We start from the raw sequence: 21060 nt of genomic DNA on the forward strand, positions 1-21060 counted from the left end.
ACATCAAGGGATCCAAAAAAACCAATCCTGATTGGAATCCCATTGTGCTAGGCACTGTACATGCATGTAATAAGAGACAGTCCTGGTTCCAAGGTGCTTCATCTAAAAGTTGGCAGTCTGTTTGAATTCTTCCTCAGCTTGATTTTTGTAAGTGCAAAGGAACTCTTCTGTGAAATTTTTACTGGGGTCTCATTGATTCATCTACATGAAACAAACCTGGTAATCTTTCATTCTCCTGTGTCTTTGAAATAGAAAGCTGAAATTCTAAAGAAGTGTATTGATCTAGGTGTGCTGCAGTTTCCCTTCTCCCAAATGTCCCACCTTCTTGAAGCCTTTCTTCCTGTTTCCAGGGCCCTTTCTCCTCCAAATCTCATGTGTGCCTCCTTCTCCCTCATTCCCTGTTCTTCCATCCCATTCACTTGCTGTCTTCTGAACCCCCAACTGCTGAAACTAGTGCTTCCTCCCCAGTCAGCCTCATCAATGGGTGTGTTAACACTGGATCCAAATGCTCCTTTAGCAATAATGCCTGCTTACTAGAACTGGTTGGGAAATCTTGATGAAACCAAAGAAGTTTAAATTGAAAAAATTCTTCAAAAATGTTTCACCTGTCAAATCTCCGCCCCCCCCCCCCCAAAAAAAAAAAACTAAACTTTTTTTGGGGGGGAAAGGGCAAATCTTCCATTTTCCAAAAAGCCATTTTACATTAAATTCCAATGGAAACATTTTAAACCAGATTTACTTTTTTAAACCACCTTTTGTGACCAGGATTCTATGTTTTGTGTGCATTTCACTGGGATTCTCAATATCTCTTTCACTCAGTGTGATATATTTTCTTGACCGAGCATTTTGATTCACTGAATAAATAGAAAATCTAGCATACAAAGGGAGTTTCTTTTTTAAAAGAATATGTTCTGGATATATTGCATTATTTGTAGAAGAAAGTTATGAAATACAGAACTAGGATTGAATAATCATTGCATTCATGGCTCTCTTTGTGATTAAACCCATTGAGACTGATTTTCGATTGATGTGGACACAGCAGCAAAATAAGGATAGACAGGTGCATGGAATTAAGCAGCAGGCCCCAGCTTTTACTAAACTTTAGCAAAGGAGAGGCGTACTACCTGCCCATACTCTCCTATACCAGGCATTTAATTGGTTCCAGTGCTCCTTACCATATAACCTGTAACTCGGGGTAGGCTCTCCTCAGTCAAGCCCCCAGGACTCAGCTCTCTCGGAGTCCTAGCACCCTCCCCTCTCACATGGTCCCAGAGCCCAGGCTCCAGCCAAATCCTAAATGTCTGCAGTTTTATAGCACGACAGCCTGAGTCCTGAGACTGACTCAGCTGCCATGGGCCTGCTGCAGGTGTTTTATTGCAGTGTAGGCATACCCAGAGAGTGCAGAAACTTGGGGACCTCAGCCCACAAAGTCTCACCAAATCCCTCTTGACAACCAGCCCCATCAAGTTTCCCCACTTGTTGGGGCAGGTGGGAGGCATTTTTGCTGAGCAACAACAGTTCTCATTGACTTCAAACGCAGTTTTGAGTGTTCAACATACGTGGGACTGTTCCCAATATTTCCCGTTGTTAGATTACTTTTTCAATTACTTATAACTTTGCAAAGCTTTAACTATTCAAGCTGAAATTATCTATGCTGGGTGTCTGCATCAAATGGATCTTTTTGGAAAATTTCAGCTAAAACACCCATTTGTGAGAATAAGGTGAGGGGAAAAATACGTTGAATGAGACAGAGTCCTATGAGGAAAATAGTATGTGAACATTTAATTTAAAGACAGTATGGTAATTAGAGTTGAATGGATAATGGATTTGTTCAGTTGAGAAAAAAAATTGTTTAGTTTCAGGTTGAGTGAAACATTTTGTTCAATCTGAAACAATGTTTCATTTCAAGAATTTTAAATCTTTTATTATAAAATTGCAGTAAAATTCAAAATATAGGCATGCCTAATCAAAAAAATCAAAATGTTTCATTTAAAAAAATATCTAAAAGGAACACTTCAGATTTTCTGTTTTTTGTTTGTTTGTTTGTTTGTTTTGTTTTTTCTTACTGAGGCAATTCAGCAAATTTGACCCACATCCACAAATTGTTTTGGTTAACCCAAATCACCATTTTTCAACAACAAAAAATTGTGCACAAAAAATTTCACCCATCTCTAATCATCATGCATGTGCACAAGGATGCCAAATAAAGGTTGCACAGGCAATCTTAATTCTGGCATTGCCTAACTTTTGAGTGCTTGACTTTGCTACATCAGTAATGTTCTTTTAACTTAGTTATTGTGTGTAATTATAAATTTATTAATGAATAATAGATGCGTTGCAATTCATAATACAGGTATAGTAATCAGAGCTACAGTACAGTTCTAATTCTTCATACTTGTAATTATCACTACTTGAAGCTTAACTTAATACCTGAATTACTTATTGTAGTTTTAGAATATTGGTCATTAATCACATGGTAGTTATACTGTGATTACTCTGCAGTTATACTTTTTGATATATGTAATTATATCAAAATTGTATAATTAGAAGTTTAACATCATGGTTGAATTACCAGATTTTGAAGTAAAGCATTTTTCCTATTCTAGATAAAGAAAAGAATGTTAAGATAGAATTAATGTTGAGAGTTCATATCAGCAAATTAAGGATAACCGAGTTTACCAAGCTGTTGTAATTATCCTGAAACAATTATTGCTCATGAAATTCAGAGTTAAGGTTTAAAAATCCTAAACATATTAAGGAAATGCATCATTAAGGCATGCTGTGGTGCCTTAACACTGTCTCTTAGTGATGCCATAAGGAAAAAAAATCTCATGTCGTGTGGTCTAGTGTCCTATTCTCAGCTTTGCCACTGAGTTACTGCGTGGCCTTGAGCAAGTCACTTCAGCCCAGATCCTCAGCATTGCAATGCCTAACCCCTCGGCAGCCTTCCATCTAGTGGAATCCTCGGCCCATGCCAGGCACCCAAGCTCCCTATGCAATGCATGGAAACAGGCACCTAAGAACGGGATGCTCAGAAGCCAGAAAGCTGAGCAGGAGCTGCCTAAAGTAGCCAGTAGTGAAATGCTGAAGAGAGGGGTGGGGAGAGGGGCTGGAAGATAAGAGGCTCAGTCATCCAAGCCGCTAACCTGGTGTGCCTGCCTTGCAAGTGATAGATAGGAACCTCCCTCCTTTCAGGATGCTCAGCTGCAAACCCTCTCCTGGAGTTAAGTGGCTTACCTGGCTTAGGTGCCTAGGTAGCCTATGCACTGACAGCTGAAATTGTTTCCTGGTCAATACCTTTCTCACATTCATCCTACTTTTCCCTCTGCGCCTGGCTGTCTTTTGGGCAGGTGCTGTGCTGTCACCCTGCCACATCCCAGCTATCAGTGTCCTCCTGCCATGGGGTCTGACAGATATCAGGATTTAGACATGCTCAGATACAGGATTGGGCCCCATTGGTGAAAGAGAGATTCTCCCCCCCCCCATCCCCAATTTGAATTGCACTTCAAGGCCTCTGGGACTTCAGCCAGGGCTCCAAGCTGCTTGGTAACTGTGCAGTAGCATCAGGGCTTAGACCTAGGCTTGCCAACTTTCTACTCACACAAAACCGAACACCCCTGTCTGCCCCCTGCCCTGCCCCTTCTCCGAGGCCCCGCCCCTGCTCATTCCATTCCCCCCTCGCTCTGTTGTTCGCTCTACCCACCCTCACTCACTCGCTTATATTTTACCGGGCTGGGGCAGGGGGTTAGGGTGAGGGTTCCGGCTGGGGATGCGGGCTCTTGGGTGGGACCAGGGATGAGGGATTTAAGGTGTGGGAGGGAGCTCTGGGCTAGGGGGTGGAGCTGAGGGCTTCAGAGTATGGGAGGAGGCTCAGGGATGAGGCAGGGGGTTGGAGTGTGGGAGGGGGTAAGGACTCTGGCCAGGGGATGTGGGTTCCGGAGTGGGGCCAGAAATGCAGGGGCTCAGGGTGTGGGGTGGGGCTCTGGGCTGGGGCAGGAGGTTAGGGTGTGGGGGGGCGTGAGGGCTCTGGGCTGGGGATGAGGGATTTGTGGTGTAGGAGAGTGCTCCGGGCTGGGACCGAGGGGTTCGGAGGGCAGGAGGGGGATCAGGGCTGGGACAAGGGCTTGGGGCATGGGAGGGGGTCAGAGATGCATGCTTCCGGTAGCGCTTACCTCAAGCAGCTCCCGGAAGCAGCAGCATGTCCCCTCCCCCGGCTCCTATGTGGAGCCGCGGCCAGGCAGCTCTGCATGCTACCCTGTCTGCAGGCGCCATCCCCGCAGCTCCCATTGGCCGTGGTTCCTGGACAATGGGAGCAGCAGAGACATCGGTTGGGGAGGGGGCAGCGTGTGGAGCCCTCTGGTTGTGCCTACACATAGGAGCTGGAGGGGAGACATGCCACTGCTTCCGGGAGCCATGTGGCACGCGGAGCCAGAGCAGGCAGGGAGTCTGCCTTAGCCCTGTTACGCCGTCGACCGAACTTTTAACAGCACAGTTGGCGGTGCTGACTGGAGCCGCCAAGGTCCCTTTTCAACCGGGTGTTGAAAACCAGACACCTGGCAACCCCACTTAGTGAATGTGGACTGGTAGAAACTCAGGGGAGAGGCGAAGCTGAGCATCAACTTTGAAGATGTCAGTGGTGCCTAAATGGTGGACTTTAGGCACCTGAGTACCCTTGAGGGTCTGGGACTTCATCTCTTTATGCCTCTGTTGACCCTCTCTCCATTTGTGTATTTTGATTGCAAATTTTTTGGTGCAGGGACTCTCTGACTATGTGATTGTGCAGTGCCTAGACTAACGAGGTCCCCATAATAATGAATCTGTAAAAATACATTTTATCTAATCTGGGATCACAACCCCTAAAATGTCGTCATTGTAATGGAATGATTGTTGCATGGCATCACTGCAAGGGCAGAATAAAGTTTGTTTGAAGGGGAAAAGATTTTTAATATCTGCATACAGCAGACGAGGCCTTGGTTATTATATATGGCATGTAATCATTTTATTTAAAAAAAGACATCAGGTGTTACTGGGGTATGCGGGCTGATCCATTTGACGTATTTTCGCACGTTGTCTGGACTTGTTTTAATTGCGTTATGGTTCAAATTGACTTTTAATGTGAAGTTATGTTAATATTTTGGTTGGGAACATGAGACTAGGCACAGAATACAGTATTAAGAAAATGAGTTGAAGATGTCGAGAGTTTTTTACATGTTGAAGTAGGAGATAGAAATTACTAGCTTACATGAACTAAATCTCTTCTAAGCCTCACTTAACTTTCTTACTGCCTTGTTACTGTCAGCTGTGGGTGTCAACACTGTGAAGCTGAGACATTCCTTCAGCTTATCTTTCCTATTCTAGTATCTCCTTATCTTCCTCAGAGGGCCAGCTGCTTTTAAAATAAGCATAAACATTGTTTTGCCATTTCTTTGCTTGGGGGAAAATTTTAGAAGCCAGCTATAAAATTAAACCAAATTGCTCACAAGGCTTAAATATGCACGTGGTCATCTAGGCAGTGACATGGTCTTATAATGCTTTATTGTCATCTTTAAATAGAACTTTGAAATCTTGTAACAATGCATATTTTGTTGGTTAGAAGGTTCTGCAGTGTTAGCGAAAGGTGATATACAATATATATTGCATGGTTCATATCTATTGTCTTTTCTCTTCTTTCCGCTTACATGTAATTTCTACTAATGCTGATGATAGATGGTATGAACTACTATGATTAATGACAAATCAATGACAGGATGAGGACCCAGGCATGACCCAGAGATCACGCAGAACATCAGAGTGAGCAAAAAGGCTGCTGGATGGCATGTCTGCCCCTCGTGTTATGACAGATGAGCCTGACTACTGATGGAATGGTTTCCTTTTATATTGAAGGAATACTTGTGATATATTAAGATAATAGGATTTGTGAGGAAGGAGGAGAATACTGGCAGAAAGGTGGCAGTAATTTATGGTGCAGTACCACAAGGGTTTACCATGATAATCTACACCAGGGGTCAGCAACCTTTCAGAAGTGGTGTGCCGAGTCTTCATTTATTCACTGTAATTTAAGGTTTTGCATACCAGTAATACATTTTAACGTTTTTAGATGGTCTCTTTCTATAAGTCTATAATATATAACTAAACTATTGTTGTATGTAAAGTAAATAGGTTTTTAAAATGTTTAAGAAGCTTCATTTAAAATTAAATTAAAATGCAGAGCCCCCGGGACAGGTGTCCAGGACCCAGGCAGTGTGAGTGCCACTGAAAATCAGCTTGTGTGCCGCCTTTGGCACGCATGCCATAGGTTGCCTACCCTTGATCTACACCATGTCAAGCTTTACAGTGGATCATAATTAGAAGTTATTCGCAGCACAAATATATATTACTAAATTGTAGCGTGTGTTAAATACAAACAACCCTATATTAATGCAGCATTAAGACTGTACAATTGAAATGCTGAAATCACAAGATGCAGAAGTTAAGGTATGTACAGACACTTGGCCTTGCAGTGGAATATTTCTGTTTTCCTAGTTAGAACATATCTTGATAAAACATACCAAGAATTGCGGGAGAGAGATATCAGAGCCGTCTCCTTGGCTGGTGATGCAGTTCCTGTTTCTGTCAGTCACTTCTTCTCTGCCCTGTGACTGGCAGCTAGCTTTGTGCTGCCACTCCTCTGCTCTCCTGCCAGCCCATCCTATTTTTTCTATAACCTCTTTTTTCATGGGGGCAGGGATTAGAATAGAACTCAGTACAATTTGAAATCAGTTTTATAATGGCATTTTCAATATTGTTTCCTATCCCATTCTTTATATAGCCTAATGTTTTGTTTGCTTTTTTTATTGTTATTGCACATAGAACAGATGTTTACATCAGGCTGTCTACAATGACCAGTGGGGCTTTCTTGAGTTCAGTTAATTTTGAACTCAGTATGAGTAGCTGAAATGATCACTTCCGATGTGCATCACCTTGCACCTGCAACGTTGCATTTCACCTGCAGCGATGCTGCCTATTCATCATAGTTTGGTTAGGTCCCTTTGGAGTTCCTTACGCTCCTCTGTAATGTTGGCTAATTTAAATAATTTATCAGCTGCAAATTTGTCACCCTGCCTACTTACTTGACCTTATCTCTTATTGCATGGTCAGAGGGCCCAATTTTCTGCTTGTATCACCGCCATCTCTGTGCTTTCTTCCATGCCATTTCCTGCGCTTGGAACACGCTTACCCAGCTGGTCTACAAGGCCATTTCTTTTTCCTCAGCCAAATGCTCCCAGAATATAGTGACATGTACAAGACAATAGTTAGGGCCCTACCAAATTCACGGTGCATTTTGGTCAATTTTATGGTAATTGGATTTTAAAAACCATAAATTTAATTATTCCAGCTATTTAAATCTGAAATTTCACAGTGTTGTAACTGTAGGGGTCCTGGCCCAAAAAAGAGTTGTGGGGTGGGGGATTGCACAGTTATTGCAGGGGCGGTTGTGGTATTGCTACCCTTACTTCTGCACTGTTGTTGGTGGCAGTGCAGCCTTTAGAGCTGGGCAGCTGGAGAGTAGCAGTTGCTGGCTGGCATCCCAGTTCTGAAGGCAGAGCTGCCACCGCCAGCAGCAGCGCAGAAGTAAGAGTGGCATGGTATTGCCACCCTTACTTCTTCACTGTTGTCTGCAGAGCTGGACTCTCAGTCAGCAGCTGCTACTCTCCAGCCACCCAGCTCTGAAGGCAGCAGCGCAGAAGTACGGGTGGCATGGTATGGTATTGCCATACTTACTTCTGCATTGCTGCTGGCGGAGCACTGCCTTCAGAGCTGGGCGTCCAGGCAACAGTCACCACTCTCCAGCCGCCCAGCTCTGAAGGCAGCAGCACAGAAGTAAGGGTGGCATGGTATGGTATTGCTGCTGATGGGGTGCTGCTGCTCTCTGGCTGCCCAGCTCTGAAGTCAGCACAGAAGTAAGGGTGGCAATACTGCGATTCCCCTAAAATAACCGTGCGGACCCCCCCCCCGCATCTCCCTTTTAGGTCAGGAATAGGATCCACAGTTTGAGAAACGCTGGTCTCTTCTTCCCCACCCCCCATGAATTCTGTATAGTATAGGTTAAAAGCACACAAAAGACCAGATTTCACCGGCGGGGGAGACCAGATTTCACAGTCCGTGATGTGTTTTTCATGGCCATGAATTTGGTAAGGCATAAGCAATAGCTAACTACGTTGTCCATTTACTGAACTAATCTAGAAAAGGAAAACTTTACTCCCACATGCCTTTATGCCAAGGGCAATATCCTTCCCTGAGTAACTTTTCAATCTTGTTGATGTCCCTGCTAGACTTCCACCCAACTCTTCCCTACTTTTTTATTTGCCTCATTTTGTCATAGCTGAAATTAGTTTGTAAGTTCCTTGAGAAAGGGATCTTGCCATTTTGTTTTGATTTTGAAGCACCTAGCACAGTTGGATGATGGAAAAAAATATAATGCATGTCTCCTCGTTAGCTGGACAGAAGTTGTTTGTGGCGCTTGAGATTTCCTGGCTTTCCTTTTTTTTCCCCTGTGACAGTAGCAAATGTTCTATACCAAGGTTCTAGTGTTTTGAAAGTTAATTGCTAATTATTTAAAACTCCACCTGTCTTAAAGCTATTTGTTAGTAAATGTATTATTCATGCTGTAACTATATTTCATTTAAAACACTAACAAATCCTGATCTTTTCATATTCCTAGTTCATATTATACTTCTTTCAATAGCAAACTAAAACATCATTTGTCTAATTTTCACTATGTAACTTTTAAAAATTGTAATTTTAGTAAATATTATTGATGGAATTATTTTCTGGTTTGTTTTTCATCACCACTACCTTTCTCTGACCTCTAAATCATTCCACAGGAGACAAAATGATGTCACGTTCATTGCATCCTTTGTTAGTAAAAAGGCATATTGGACCTCACCCACACCTACAAATGAAATTGACATGATCCTTGAAAGGTTTCTGTTTCACTCCCTTCTTAAAAAATAGCAAAATGTATGCCACAAGCCTTTTTTCCTGCAGCCTGAAGTACATGCTGACACAAATATCACAGTGCCTTTCATACAGTACTTGTGCTTGTGGAGATGCCTCAGTAAGAAATATAACAAAGTAATTTTTTTTCTAGGGAAATGTATCTTTATATAGAATTCTTAATTTGTAAGTAGGACAGTGAAATATGCTTGTAGTTAACTGGGTTATTGTGAATCTCAGTTATGCCCATTCCTTTCCTGCCAAGACCACCCTGGATACCTATAGCAAATACAAAAATGTACTTATCTACAAAAAGAAATCCATTAGAGAGAGAGAGAGAGAGAGAGAGAAGCTAAGTGATCTCTTGTCACAGTTTGACACATCAGGGGCAAAATCCTGACCCCACTGAATTTGATAACAAAAGTCCCTTTGACTTCAGTGGATACAGATTTTTCTACAAGTGTTTAACCCCATTATTACTTTGTTCTGTCTCTCTGTGTGTGTGTGTGTATACATACACTACCCACATATGTATACACACGTATAGATATCTTACACAAAAACTACATTAAAAACATTAGTAAGGTTGTAAAGTTAAGGACTCAAAAGTTTAAATGACAGTATTAAATTGATCTGTGCAACTCCTCCTCCATATGTTGCCCCCCTCACCAGACATCTGGCTCTTGTCTCTTCTGCATTTGAATCAGGCAGCTTCCTCCTCCATGAGGCCTGGCTCAGGAGGGAGATCACTGACCTTCCAGGAAGGACAGGTGTCTGGATGAGACATAGCAGGCAGCAGCTCAGAGCTGCAATTGCAGGGGAAAGCCCTGCTCTGCCCTGTGCTGGAACATGTCCATTGCAGATGGAATCTTTGGGGAATTTAGCTGCTAAAGTCTAAGAACTTTTTACTGCACATGTACAAACTGTGATTTTTCAATGGCTTTCAACTTGGCCAACTTTGGGCAGATTTACATGGGGTGCCAAAAGGTACAACCATGACACAAAGGCCAAATTTTGACTTTCCATTCCAAATCATGGTGGTCCTAATGGCATTCAAAGGAAAAGTCACCAGAATTTTGTAACATGGGCAAAACAATGTATTTTTCCCTAGCATCATTCTTGGAAATTGCTGAACGGTTTTGGCTGAAATTTCTCCAAAAAAATTCCACCAGGAGGCAGACACCCAGCGTGGAAAACTTCAGCCAAAACAGTTAGTTTGACAAAGTTATTAAACAACTGAAAACAGGGTTTTATAATGGTAAGGCTTGAAATATCTTAAGTGGTGCTACCAGCCCCACCTATAATATACACACACAGAGCTCTGAAAAGTACTAAAGGTGCTAAACACGTGATGTGTGAAAGTATGACAAGAAATGACATAGTTGTTTACTGTATGCAGGGGAATATTTATACTTTACATCACTGACCGCTTCTTAAATGCTGAAATAGAATATGGAGACAAGCTATGACTGGTTACAACTAGATAGATGTGGCACATAAGATCTTTCTGTTGCATTTTGACTCTTTAATATGTGAATGACACTTCATTCTTTATTTAACCTTCAGTTTGTACCTGTAGACAATCTGAAAGGATAGTAAATACCATACATAATTAATACAGCTATATAAAAATCCAGCTAATGGCTGAATGTAACTCATTCTAGTTAACATATCAACTATTTTCCATTTTCCTTGTAATAAGTGCTTTATACACATTAACCAAGTAATGCTGTCAACACATTATCCCAATGTTACAGATGGATAAACTGAGGCACAGATGTGCTATGATCTTGGGCATGTCATAACCTAACAGTGGTAAAGCCAGGAGTAAAACCCAAGATTCCTGACTCCTATTCTTTCTTTCCTATAATACATAGTGCCTGTTTTAAGAATACACTGCATTACCAAGTGGCCTCAGCACATAGGGACTTCACACAAATGTGCATGGTAAAATATTAAACCACAACTTCATTAAGCATATTGAGTCTAACCATGCAGTTAATCACATCTAATGTGATTCTATTTTTCTTCAGCAAAATAACTTATTGTATCCACCAATGAAGCACCAGCAAATACTGTTTTCAAAGGCAATTCTGGCCTTCTACTATCTTGTTACTCCTCTCTGACTCTTTTTACAGGAAGATTTAAGATGAGAGCCACTTTAACTTGGAAGAGGGAGTCACTAGGATGAATTGTCTCTGAACAGACCAACCCTAACATTTCCCAGCAGGAACTTTCCCCACAACTACTACTCCTTGAAATTAAAATTATCTATGGGTCAACAAAGTTGTGTGTTGGTTTTGAAGAACCTTGTTGTTTGGGTTTTTTGTTTTCCAGACCAAACCCACTGTGGGTTCCAGTCTACTCAGTCCACCTGAGTTTGGTGGGGGTGGAGTTTCAGAGAAAAGTTTTTGGTTTTGGCCCAGCATTGGTAAAAACACAGTTTGAAGTTCAGATGAAGCTACCTTGTCTTAAGGCTTCATTCACTAAATGCTTACATGTCTTTCCATCTTAATTAAAGTAGTATGATATATACATAAAGTAACACACACACATAATTGTTTGTTACAGCTCTCAAAACACTATTGCCCGTGATCTCCATTACCCATTTTGCATTAGAGGCATAAAATGTACAAGGAACCCCAATCCAACATAGAGATTTCTAGTTTATGTACTGTAAGTGTGCAAATGTAGAGACTTTAGCCCTTACCAGTGGCTCACGCATGAGCATTATTGAACTCATTGTAGATTACAGAAAGTAGTGGTTTGTGATAATTTTAACTACTGCTTTATCTCATTGCCTGACTCCCAAGTGAGTCTTTTAATTTTGGGAATTTATCCTGTCTGAGAATGAATAAAAACATTTAATAGAGAACAAGCACCTATGCATCCAACCAAATGTAGTAATATTTAGCCCAAATACTGATTTTTTTTAAAGACTCATGCTAGCATGCCTGCTAAAGACTCATTGGGGAAATGAATTAAAAATGCTGCCATCTGTTTACCTTACATTTGATGTGAGGATAAAAATCTTAGTATCAAAGTAATATTACATCATTAGTTTTCCAGAATAAATGCTAAGTATACTGTACATATTGGTATATTCCCTGCTGCTGTTATGGTTTCTTGAAGTGCTATCTCAACAATATTTTAGTCTTCTTTCCCCAAAAAACATGTTTAGTGTGACATTGGTAGGTGATGATGACTAGATTTGGTTGACAATCTGTAGGAGAATATTTTGTTCTAGCTGTAACAGTAGCAGCACCTGACTCCTTGTGGAACTCCAACAGCAACTGTATTGGCAGCTTCAAAATTGAATTTAGGTCTGTCACAGAGACCTATGCTGTTTCATTCTCTAGTCTTCCTGCCTTTAGATGCTACTTATTTCGTCCCATCTTTGAATTTACTGGAGTTTTTGCAGTTCTATCCACTTCTGAACAAGAACTTACACAAAATGCCTTGTGAGATTTCAACAGCAGTTATTTGTGACCATTCGTTTTGAAAGGAGATGTTTCTAAATGTCTTCATACTCTAGATTATGCATGCCACTTAAAAAACAAGGATTTTTTTTTGTGGCGGGCGGTAGAAGAAGGGGGAAATGCAGTCCACTTATTAAATCACACATGTTTAGCCTATGGGTCAAGAAATGTTTTGTGTTGTCTCTTGGTATAGTTTTCAAAAACAATAGGCAGAATTTGGCTCCCATATTGCTTCCATTAGTTACATGAATGTAAATGCAGAGCAACTCCATTGATTGCATCTGTTACCCTGGATTTACACCAATGTAATTTATGACAGAACTGATTTTTGGTTTCCACAATATAAAAATATTACATATGTAATGACAATCGAGAAGGATTTTTCTTTCCATGTATATTAAACTACTCTATTATTTACTTCTTTCTGTGGGACTAATATGGGAGGCAAAGAACCCCTAGCAGCCATTTTGTAATTCTTGTGGCCTGTGGTAGATATTGAAGATCCAGAAAAAAACAGTCAGATAAGGGAGAGAATTAGCTATTACAGATGATAAATGAGAGGCAGGAGTAAGGGGGTATGTGTAGGAGGATAGACTGTACAAAAACCTGAGGGTGTGTTGCTTACAATGTACTGTTTAAGCTTTAATGACCCATTTAGAGGTTTTAACAATGAAGTAATAGCCATCTAGAGGAGGTAGCCTGAACAGTGAAGACTGAGAGAGGTTATAAATACTATTTCAGCATGTAGCTCTACTAAGCTTGTGTCAGGATATTTTTAATGCATCCCTCTGTATGGGAGAGAGTGGGATGGTGAGTTGAAAAGGGGTGAGGGCTTTATGTAGTATCACGTTCTGTCTGCTGTTCACGTCTTTCCATTAAAAAAAAAAAAAGTGTGTGTCTTTAGTTGGCTTTTACCCTACAACTTGAACACAATTATAGTCCTCCTTAAGGTTATAAACTGAGACCATTATTAAAATTGTGTTATGATCTTCCTTGCTTCCTTTCCTCTTTCCAAAACAGCCTGTTCCACTTACCCTGATTCCTTGTTGAATGATAGCTGTTACTAAAGATAAACTGGTTAATGGAGTTTCTTACTACCTGTTTACCTCCTCTGAGCTCCATGTCAGCTACTCTCTTTTTGATACATTCCACCTCTGTGTTTGTTCCTTGATAGCCGGGTCAGTCAGGACTCATCTCCGAGAAAAATTCCAATTTGGTTTTGGCTCCCAATGGCCAAAAATTTCTCCCTTCAGGTACTATAGATCTTCTAGTGATACCCCAGTAAAAGCATAATGAACGGGTAAGAATTAGCTAATGTCCAGAGGGATAAAGAAATGCTAGAGTTTTTAAAATATTCCTATATTAGTGTTATCAGCTGTTCACTGATCAGGTGACTACCTGAAGTGTTTATCTCCTTTAGGTGATTGTTAACTTACTGTCATAAGGTGGCCCTGCCTAGAGCACCCTCCTGTGACAGGCCATGGCATGAGAGGTGCGCCTACCTCAGTTTCCCTTTGAGTCTCCCGAAATTGTCGAAATAGTTTTTCTGAATATATATATCCCTTGAGGGGTTAATTTATTATAAAAGTCCCACAAACAAGTCCCATAACCATAATCCAGAAACTGCATCAAGTAGAGCACTTCTGCTCCTCACCACATTCTGGTTATAAACTGCAGTGCAGCCTCTGCGCCCCTCACCATGCCCTGGCTCTGAGAGCCAGCAGGCATCTCCCTCTGCTGCTCTCAGCCTTCAGTCCTCACCAGCCTCTCTGGCCGTGGCTCTGTGGCACTGGAAGGATAGCAGGCCAGCCATTCCACTGGCTTCCTGATAATTCTGTCCTCTTTCCAGGAATGGTCTGCAGATAGCTTTCTGCAGGTTTGCTTGGAGTGCTCCTCCAGGTTCTTGACTCTGGCAGTCTTAACTCACCAGCTCTCTTCTCTCACTGGATCTCCCCTTCCCTCTGATTGTCCCTCATCTTTTATAGACCCAGGTGCTGCCCCCGCTCTCTTAATTGGCCAAAGTACCTGTTGTGGAACAGGGGTGCTGGACCTACTTAATTTACTGGGACCAGCCACCCTGTGACACGCACCAGTAACAGCTTTAATTTGGCCTTTTATACTGAAATTGTGAGATTGAACATTCCTGATATCAAGCAGTAGTAAAAGCTACAGGAATAGGGGGGACTAAAGGAGAGGAAATCTCAGCCAAGATCCTTTGTGGCATTCCCCCAACTGTTCTATCAAGAGAAGGGGTTTGCGTCACCTTTGGTCAATGAGCCTGGGATCCAGCCTTCAAGTTCCACAAATCCTGTAGGAGTCACCTGAGGCCAAAGTCATCTATGTGGATCACTGGCTCTGGATCCTTGGTGTGTCCCTGTCCCATCATCCTCCACTTCCTCACAACATAGCTCCAGTAGGGGGGTGCTAGCTGGGACAGCCAAACAAGAATCCTTAAATGGAGTGGGGGCGAGTTGCACATTGCAATGGAGTTGTTGCCCAGGGCTGTATTACATTTTCAGGGTAATCCCTAGAGGACCAGTTTGGGAGACAATGTGTGCATGCCTCCACTCAAAGCATGGCTGTCCATTCCTGATCTCCTGGGTGAGTCCCAACCCTTCAGAATACACTCTACTCTGTTCCATAGAAGTGTCTGAGTCTCTTCTGTGCATGGGAAAGAGGGATGCCCACATGCAGATGATGTTGGGCACAATCTGGTGCTTCATTATTTTCCAAAACAACAGGGAAGAGGGGAAGAGGAAAAATTAGTCACGGTAAATGACTACCGAGACATACCATATATTTCTATGTGTAATATACTCCATGATGATAACTGGTATTAATCCTTCTCAGATGTATGCATGACGAGGCACCAATGACATGTTGACATTGGTAACAACACATGGCTTGTCATATCATATTGCTTAACTATGGCATATTTTGTGGAACATTAAATATACATGTTAATTATTCATTGTGACGCAAGCATTAAATATGCATTGCAGTGCAAAAGAAATTTTTTTTGTGGGAAATCTTCTGCAGGTTCAGTAGACAAAGATTTCTGTCATTATTCTAAAACCCTGATGTTAATAAGAAATATGAATTGATAACATTTATAAAAAGATATGAAAACACTGCTTAACTTATTTTTCTATTGTCACTGACTAATACAAATAGTTAATTCCCACAAATCTGAATGTGTATGGGGGGAAGTTATCAAAGTGCTATGTACAGAATATATGATTGCCTTTGGTTAGAAAGCTCCTTTTGTGTTTTGCCTATGAAAGGGAAATGTCATTTTGAAAAATGTTCAGATCTTATCTGAGATAAATCTTATGTGAGATACAAAAAGATTTTAGATTATAAAATCAACATACACATTTGATAGGCTAGAAGGTAATGGTTTGAGTCACTCAGTGGAGACCACTAATATGAAACCCCTGTTATTTCTGCCTCAGAGCAGGGTTGAGTTTGACTGGCAAATGGAGAAGACAACATTGAGAGAAGGATGGCTTTATCCTCATTAGTGCTGTGAGAATAAATGATTTTTCATTTCACTGGCTGGGCTTTATCCTCATTAGTGCTGTGAGAATAAATGATTTTTCATTTCACTGGCTGTGCTGAAAACTGGGGGAGGGAAGGTCATTTTGGGTAGACCCAAGACGAAAAGAAATCATATTTTTCAGCAAACCAAAAAGTTAAAAAAAACAAAACAAAACAAAACAAAAAACACACACACACACACACACAAAAAAACATTTGGGCTGAACAAAACATTTTGCTTTGTTATGAACATTTTTTATTAATAAAATTGAAATAAATTTCAAAACAAAGTCATTCAAATTGAAAAATTTAAACCCAAAAAATGCAGGTTTGGGTCAACCAAGACATTTCACAAATTTAAATTTCCTGAATTGTTTTTATATATATATAAACTAGAAAAAAACTGAAACATTTCACTTAAACATTTTCAAAGTGAACCGTTTTGTTTTTGTCCGGATTTATTTTTAGGTTTTTTTGACCAAAACAATTCAGTGAATTTGACACAAATTTGTGAAATATTTTGGTTGATTCAAATCTGTATTTTTTGAGTGAAAAGTTTTGCCCCAAAATTTTGCCTAACCCTAATCTTGAGACATGCAGAAGGATGAAATTGAGGGCATTTTAGCACCCCTCAGGACAAAGCCATTGATGGCCAGCCAGTGAATGAAATCTGGAGAGTGACTGATTTACCATCCTAATCATTTTAAAAACAAATGGGCTAATCCTTCACTATAAAATATTTATTTCTTGTGGAAGTAATACGTTCTTTATAATGTGTACATTTTGCTTTGCAGCTTCTCTTTTGAAAGGACTGAAACATGCTAACATTGTGCTGCTTCATGACATCATTCACACCAAGGAGACATTGACACTTGTGTTTGAATATGTGGTAAGTAAAATTAATTTAATGTGCTAGGTAAGCTCGGAAGAATTTAATTTTTGTTGGTAAATGTTGATTTATCATACATGCACAAAGCGACAAAAGTGATTCCATCTATGATTATTAAAATTTACAGATAGGCAACATAAGAAAAATGCTGCTTAAGAACTTCAGAGTTTGATTGAAGGATATTACTTTGTATTTTTGACATGGGATTTTGCCAATTTGTGTTATAATGATTATAAGTTATAATGTTTTGAATCTCAATATCTGCTGTCGAGCAATAATTCTGACCTCCCTCTTACAGCCAGCAACTGTGAAAATTTAAATTGATCAAAATAAAAACATTTCTTTTTAAGTTTTTTATCCATTGAAATTACGAAAAAATAAAAATAGAATTCTGCCAAGCTTCGTTTTAGTGAATGATCCAAAGCCCATTGAAGTAAATGGAAAAACTCTCATTAACTTCAGTGGGATTTGGAACAGGCACATGATAACCCATTGCTCTCTCCATAAGAGTGACTGTTATAAAAGGAGCTGTTTTGTAATGGAATATCTTGAAACTGGAAAGCTTGCTACAATAGCCCTGTGTCTGAGGCAGTTAAGTGGCTGTAAGAACACTTCAGGTCACTGTAATGTTAAACTGACTTTTCAGCTGGTTTATTTAATGTGTGTCCTGGGCCTGGCCTATTTATGAGAACATTTTCTTTAGTGTCAGGATAGATGGTAATTAAAAAATGGTTAAGGAGAGCAAATAGGATTAAAATGCTCCACAGGTAATATCTACATCAAATGAATGTGACAAGTGAAAATGACTTTTGTTGTGACTAGCCAGTGCATGGTTTCTGAAAGGACCTTCATTAGTAAGCAGTGCCAGTAAGGAAGGTCTGATGCATACAATTTAGGCTTCATAGATTTATTTTCCCCCCGACTGATGTTTCAGCTATTAATTAAAACTTCAATTTGCATAGTACACAGTGTAACGATCTAATTGTGTTCAGAGTATTACTTTCCCAAATCTTGGGCTTGAACTCCTAATTAATCTTTCTACATTTTCCTAAGACAGACATATGGTACTGGTGTAGAACTACTTCAGCATTTAGCTGTGGAATCATGCAGTGTACCATCATAATTAACCTCCCAATTTTCACAGATGGATCTAAGAACATGTAATTTATATGAAACAAATGAGTCTAGAGGAGTTTTGACTTTACAGTACAATGACAGATATTCTATTAGTCAATAAGGCTCTGCATTTTTTGCATTACTAGTTTGGTTTTTTTTAAACTTTGACTGATTTTACAATAAAATGAATATGGATTGGATTAATACTTAAGACAGCATAGTTGCTTTTCCCCCTCTTCTCAGTAGCATCCCTTAATTTTTACAAGATGAAGTACACTGTTTATCATCTGGAGAAGACGTTCACCTCATTTGTTTGCATGTAAATGATATATTTTAATAATGTGGTTATTTGGCTACCAAAGACTAGTGCAGAGCAGCTGCATACCTCACTGTTTCCCTACATCAGGTGTAGAGACATCAACACAAACCTGATTGCTTTTGTTTAATCAATTGTTCCAGTGTGTCTAACTTATAAACTGAATCGGCATTAAAAAAGTCTTGACATCTAATATTATGTAACAGACAGTGGAGATATATTTGTATAATTTTACATGAATACAGTTTTGCAATCTTATGTCAACTACTGTTTAGATCTATTGAGTAGTGCTGGCTGAGAAATAAAATTTCTCATGGAAAACATTTTTCATGGGATTTGTTGCCTTTTTTTGTCCATTTCAAACATCTGGCTTTTCCCAACCATCTCTAATATTTACACCTCCCCCATATTGAGTTAAAAATGCTTAGGCCCCTATCCTGCAAAAAAATTTATGACACACTTGCTTAATTTCGTGCCTGCGAGCAGTCCCATTGAACTCATAAATGATTTCTGAACTGGGGCCTTAAGGCTGAAACCTATGAGGTGCTGAGTACTTTCAACTCCCATTAACTCATTAGAAGTTGAGGGTGCTCAGGACCTTGCAAGACTGAGGCCATTTCAGTTTCCAAGTTATAATACTCAAAAGTAATTGGTAAAGATATGAGGAAATAACTTCAATAACCATTATGGGTCCTTTTGCAGCAGTGAAATTCAACAATATTTGGGGTACCATGTGGTGCAGGAACTCCCCCAAACAGAGGGTGGCATGCAGGAAGAGAGACCAAGAAAGACTCACTCTACAATTCCCTGGACCCAGAACATGGTGCTCACAGTCCATCCCCCTTCCCTTGATGACAGCTGTCTCTCATTGCCATTGAATGCAATTAGTCCTACATCTCAAGTAGTAGAAGTCTGTGCTGCAAATTCAAGGTTCTGACTCTCCTGATGATGCCTGATGGGAGAGCTGTTCCAATTGTACATAATAAAATCTGCTTTTAATAAGAAAGAGGTTAAGAAATTACCTACAAAAATCTGTTATCTGTGCTATTTAGATTGCAAAGTTTAGCACTGGTAAGTTAGGAAATGTCCATTTTAAGATAACCCATGCAACCTTAATTCTGACTCCTTGTTCGTATGCATTATCTTATAGTCTTCAGTTACATGCTCTCATGCTTTTCACAGGACCCCTGCCTCATTCATTTCATGGGATGAGTTCAGAAAGGGGCAGAAATTAAGGTTGCCTGGGTAAACTTTGTTAAATCGGACTTTTTCCTGATTTTTGAGTGTTTGACTTTGCAACCAACATTTTTAATGCATTATATATATATATATGTGTAAAAATAAAATGCAAGTTAAGAATCTAAAATGCCCAACATCTCAAACACCTACATCTGAGTTTAACTTGATGCATGTGAGTGATCCCACTGAAGGCATTGGACTACTTTTGAGTAAAGTTAAACATGTCCATAAGTATTTGCAGGACCGAGGCCTAAAGAACTTACAGGAGGTTCATGTTTGCTTTAGTTCCTACCTATTGCTGATTTTATAATGATATGTTGCTGCTCTAAAAGTGAACTATTATTATTATAGTCTCACTAATGACAATTTCAAACTTAATAAAAATCTTTTGAGATGGAGTAATTAAATAAGTGATGAATGGTTAGTGATCTGAAAGAGTGTTCAGCAAATAGAGCCAGGAGGTCGTCAGTTTGGTGATGATTCCATAGATAATCTAAAGTATGCCATCGGTATTAATTTATCAGTGCTGTCCAATTTCAGAGCTGACCGTGAAAGAGTAGAATGGAGTTTAGTTTCATGTAGCATCCTTCAGACTCAAAGTATTACAAAATGCTTTACAGTAATGAGTTAGAAACGGATAGTATAGTGACTGGATAAGCAAATGTGACCTCCTTTATGTGCTCAGCAATAGCTCAAATTGGAAGTTGCTTTATTGGAATCTTGTCTGTCCACATAGTCACTTGATTGATTTTATATATATGTCCCCCCTCGCCCGACCCCACATTTTTTAACTTCCACTGATGGCCACCAGAATCAGAAAGGAGGGTCCTTGTTTTGACAACTCATCTGACAGAAACACCTCCTCTGGTACCACAATGAAATGTCCGCTTTGCATACAAAGCAAAGTCCTGGTGTGATATTTGACCCCACATCCTTCAGTCCCAGGAGAGAGGTGTACCATCTGAATGACAGAACTAATGTCAGTCTTGGATAATATATACTGTAGTTTAATAGTAGGGCATAATTCTTGGCATGCTTTGGCGATTATTACATCGACTAATTATTCATGAATAATTGAACATTATTCAAGCTTTGCTGAACACAAGACTAAAGAGAAAAATTTAAATTTATAACTGATTGACTGAAAGGCACCTGCTATTCCCTGAATAGATTGGAATATTTGGACTCCCTGGAACCATTGTTTCAAATCGTGGTAGGATTGACTCAGTCTTTCATCTTTCTGTGGCAGGTAAATTTGGTACCATGTAGTTAGCTGCATTGGGTTCTGTTACAGAAGTCGCTAAAAATAAAAGTCCGATGCGCTCTGTGTGAATGTTGCAGTTGATGTCAAATTTTTTAAGATTTGGGTCCTTGATTAAATATTTGCCCTTCCTGCAGTGCAGTATGTTGTGTTCTGGGTGGCTGATACCCTCTCTCCTCATTAGTTGGTTCCTTTTCACCTGTAGGATAGTATGTATGTTTGCTTCTCAATTTTGTTAGTGTAA

At 40.0% G+C, this 21060-nt stretch overlaps 1 protein-coding gene across 3 annotated transcripts in view; it reads left to right on the plus strand.

The window, feature by feature from the left end:
• CDK14 (cyclin dependent kinase 14) overlaps positions 1-21060 on the plus strand; it is a 472950-nt gene that overhangs the window by 191714 nt on the left and 260176 nt on the right. For all 3 annotated transcript variants that reach the window (XM_034760407.1, XM_034760408.1, XM_034760409.1), the window contains one exon: positions 16790-16884. In XM_034760407.1, the coding sequence (XP_034616298.1) occupies positions 16790-16884 (95 nt within the window). The remainder of the gene's footprint in view (positions 1-16789; positions 16885-21060) is intronic.

This window comes from Trachemys scripta, chromosome 2, assembly GCF_013100865.1.
Source record: "Trachemys scripta elegans isolate TJP31775 chromosome 2, CAS_Tse_1.0, whole genome shotgun sequence".
NCBI lineage: Eukaryota > Metazoa > Chordata > Testudines > Emydidae > Trachemys > Trachemys scripta.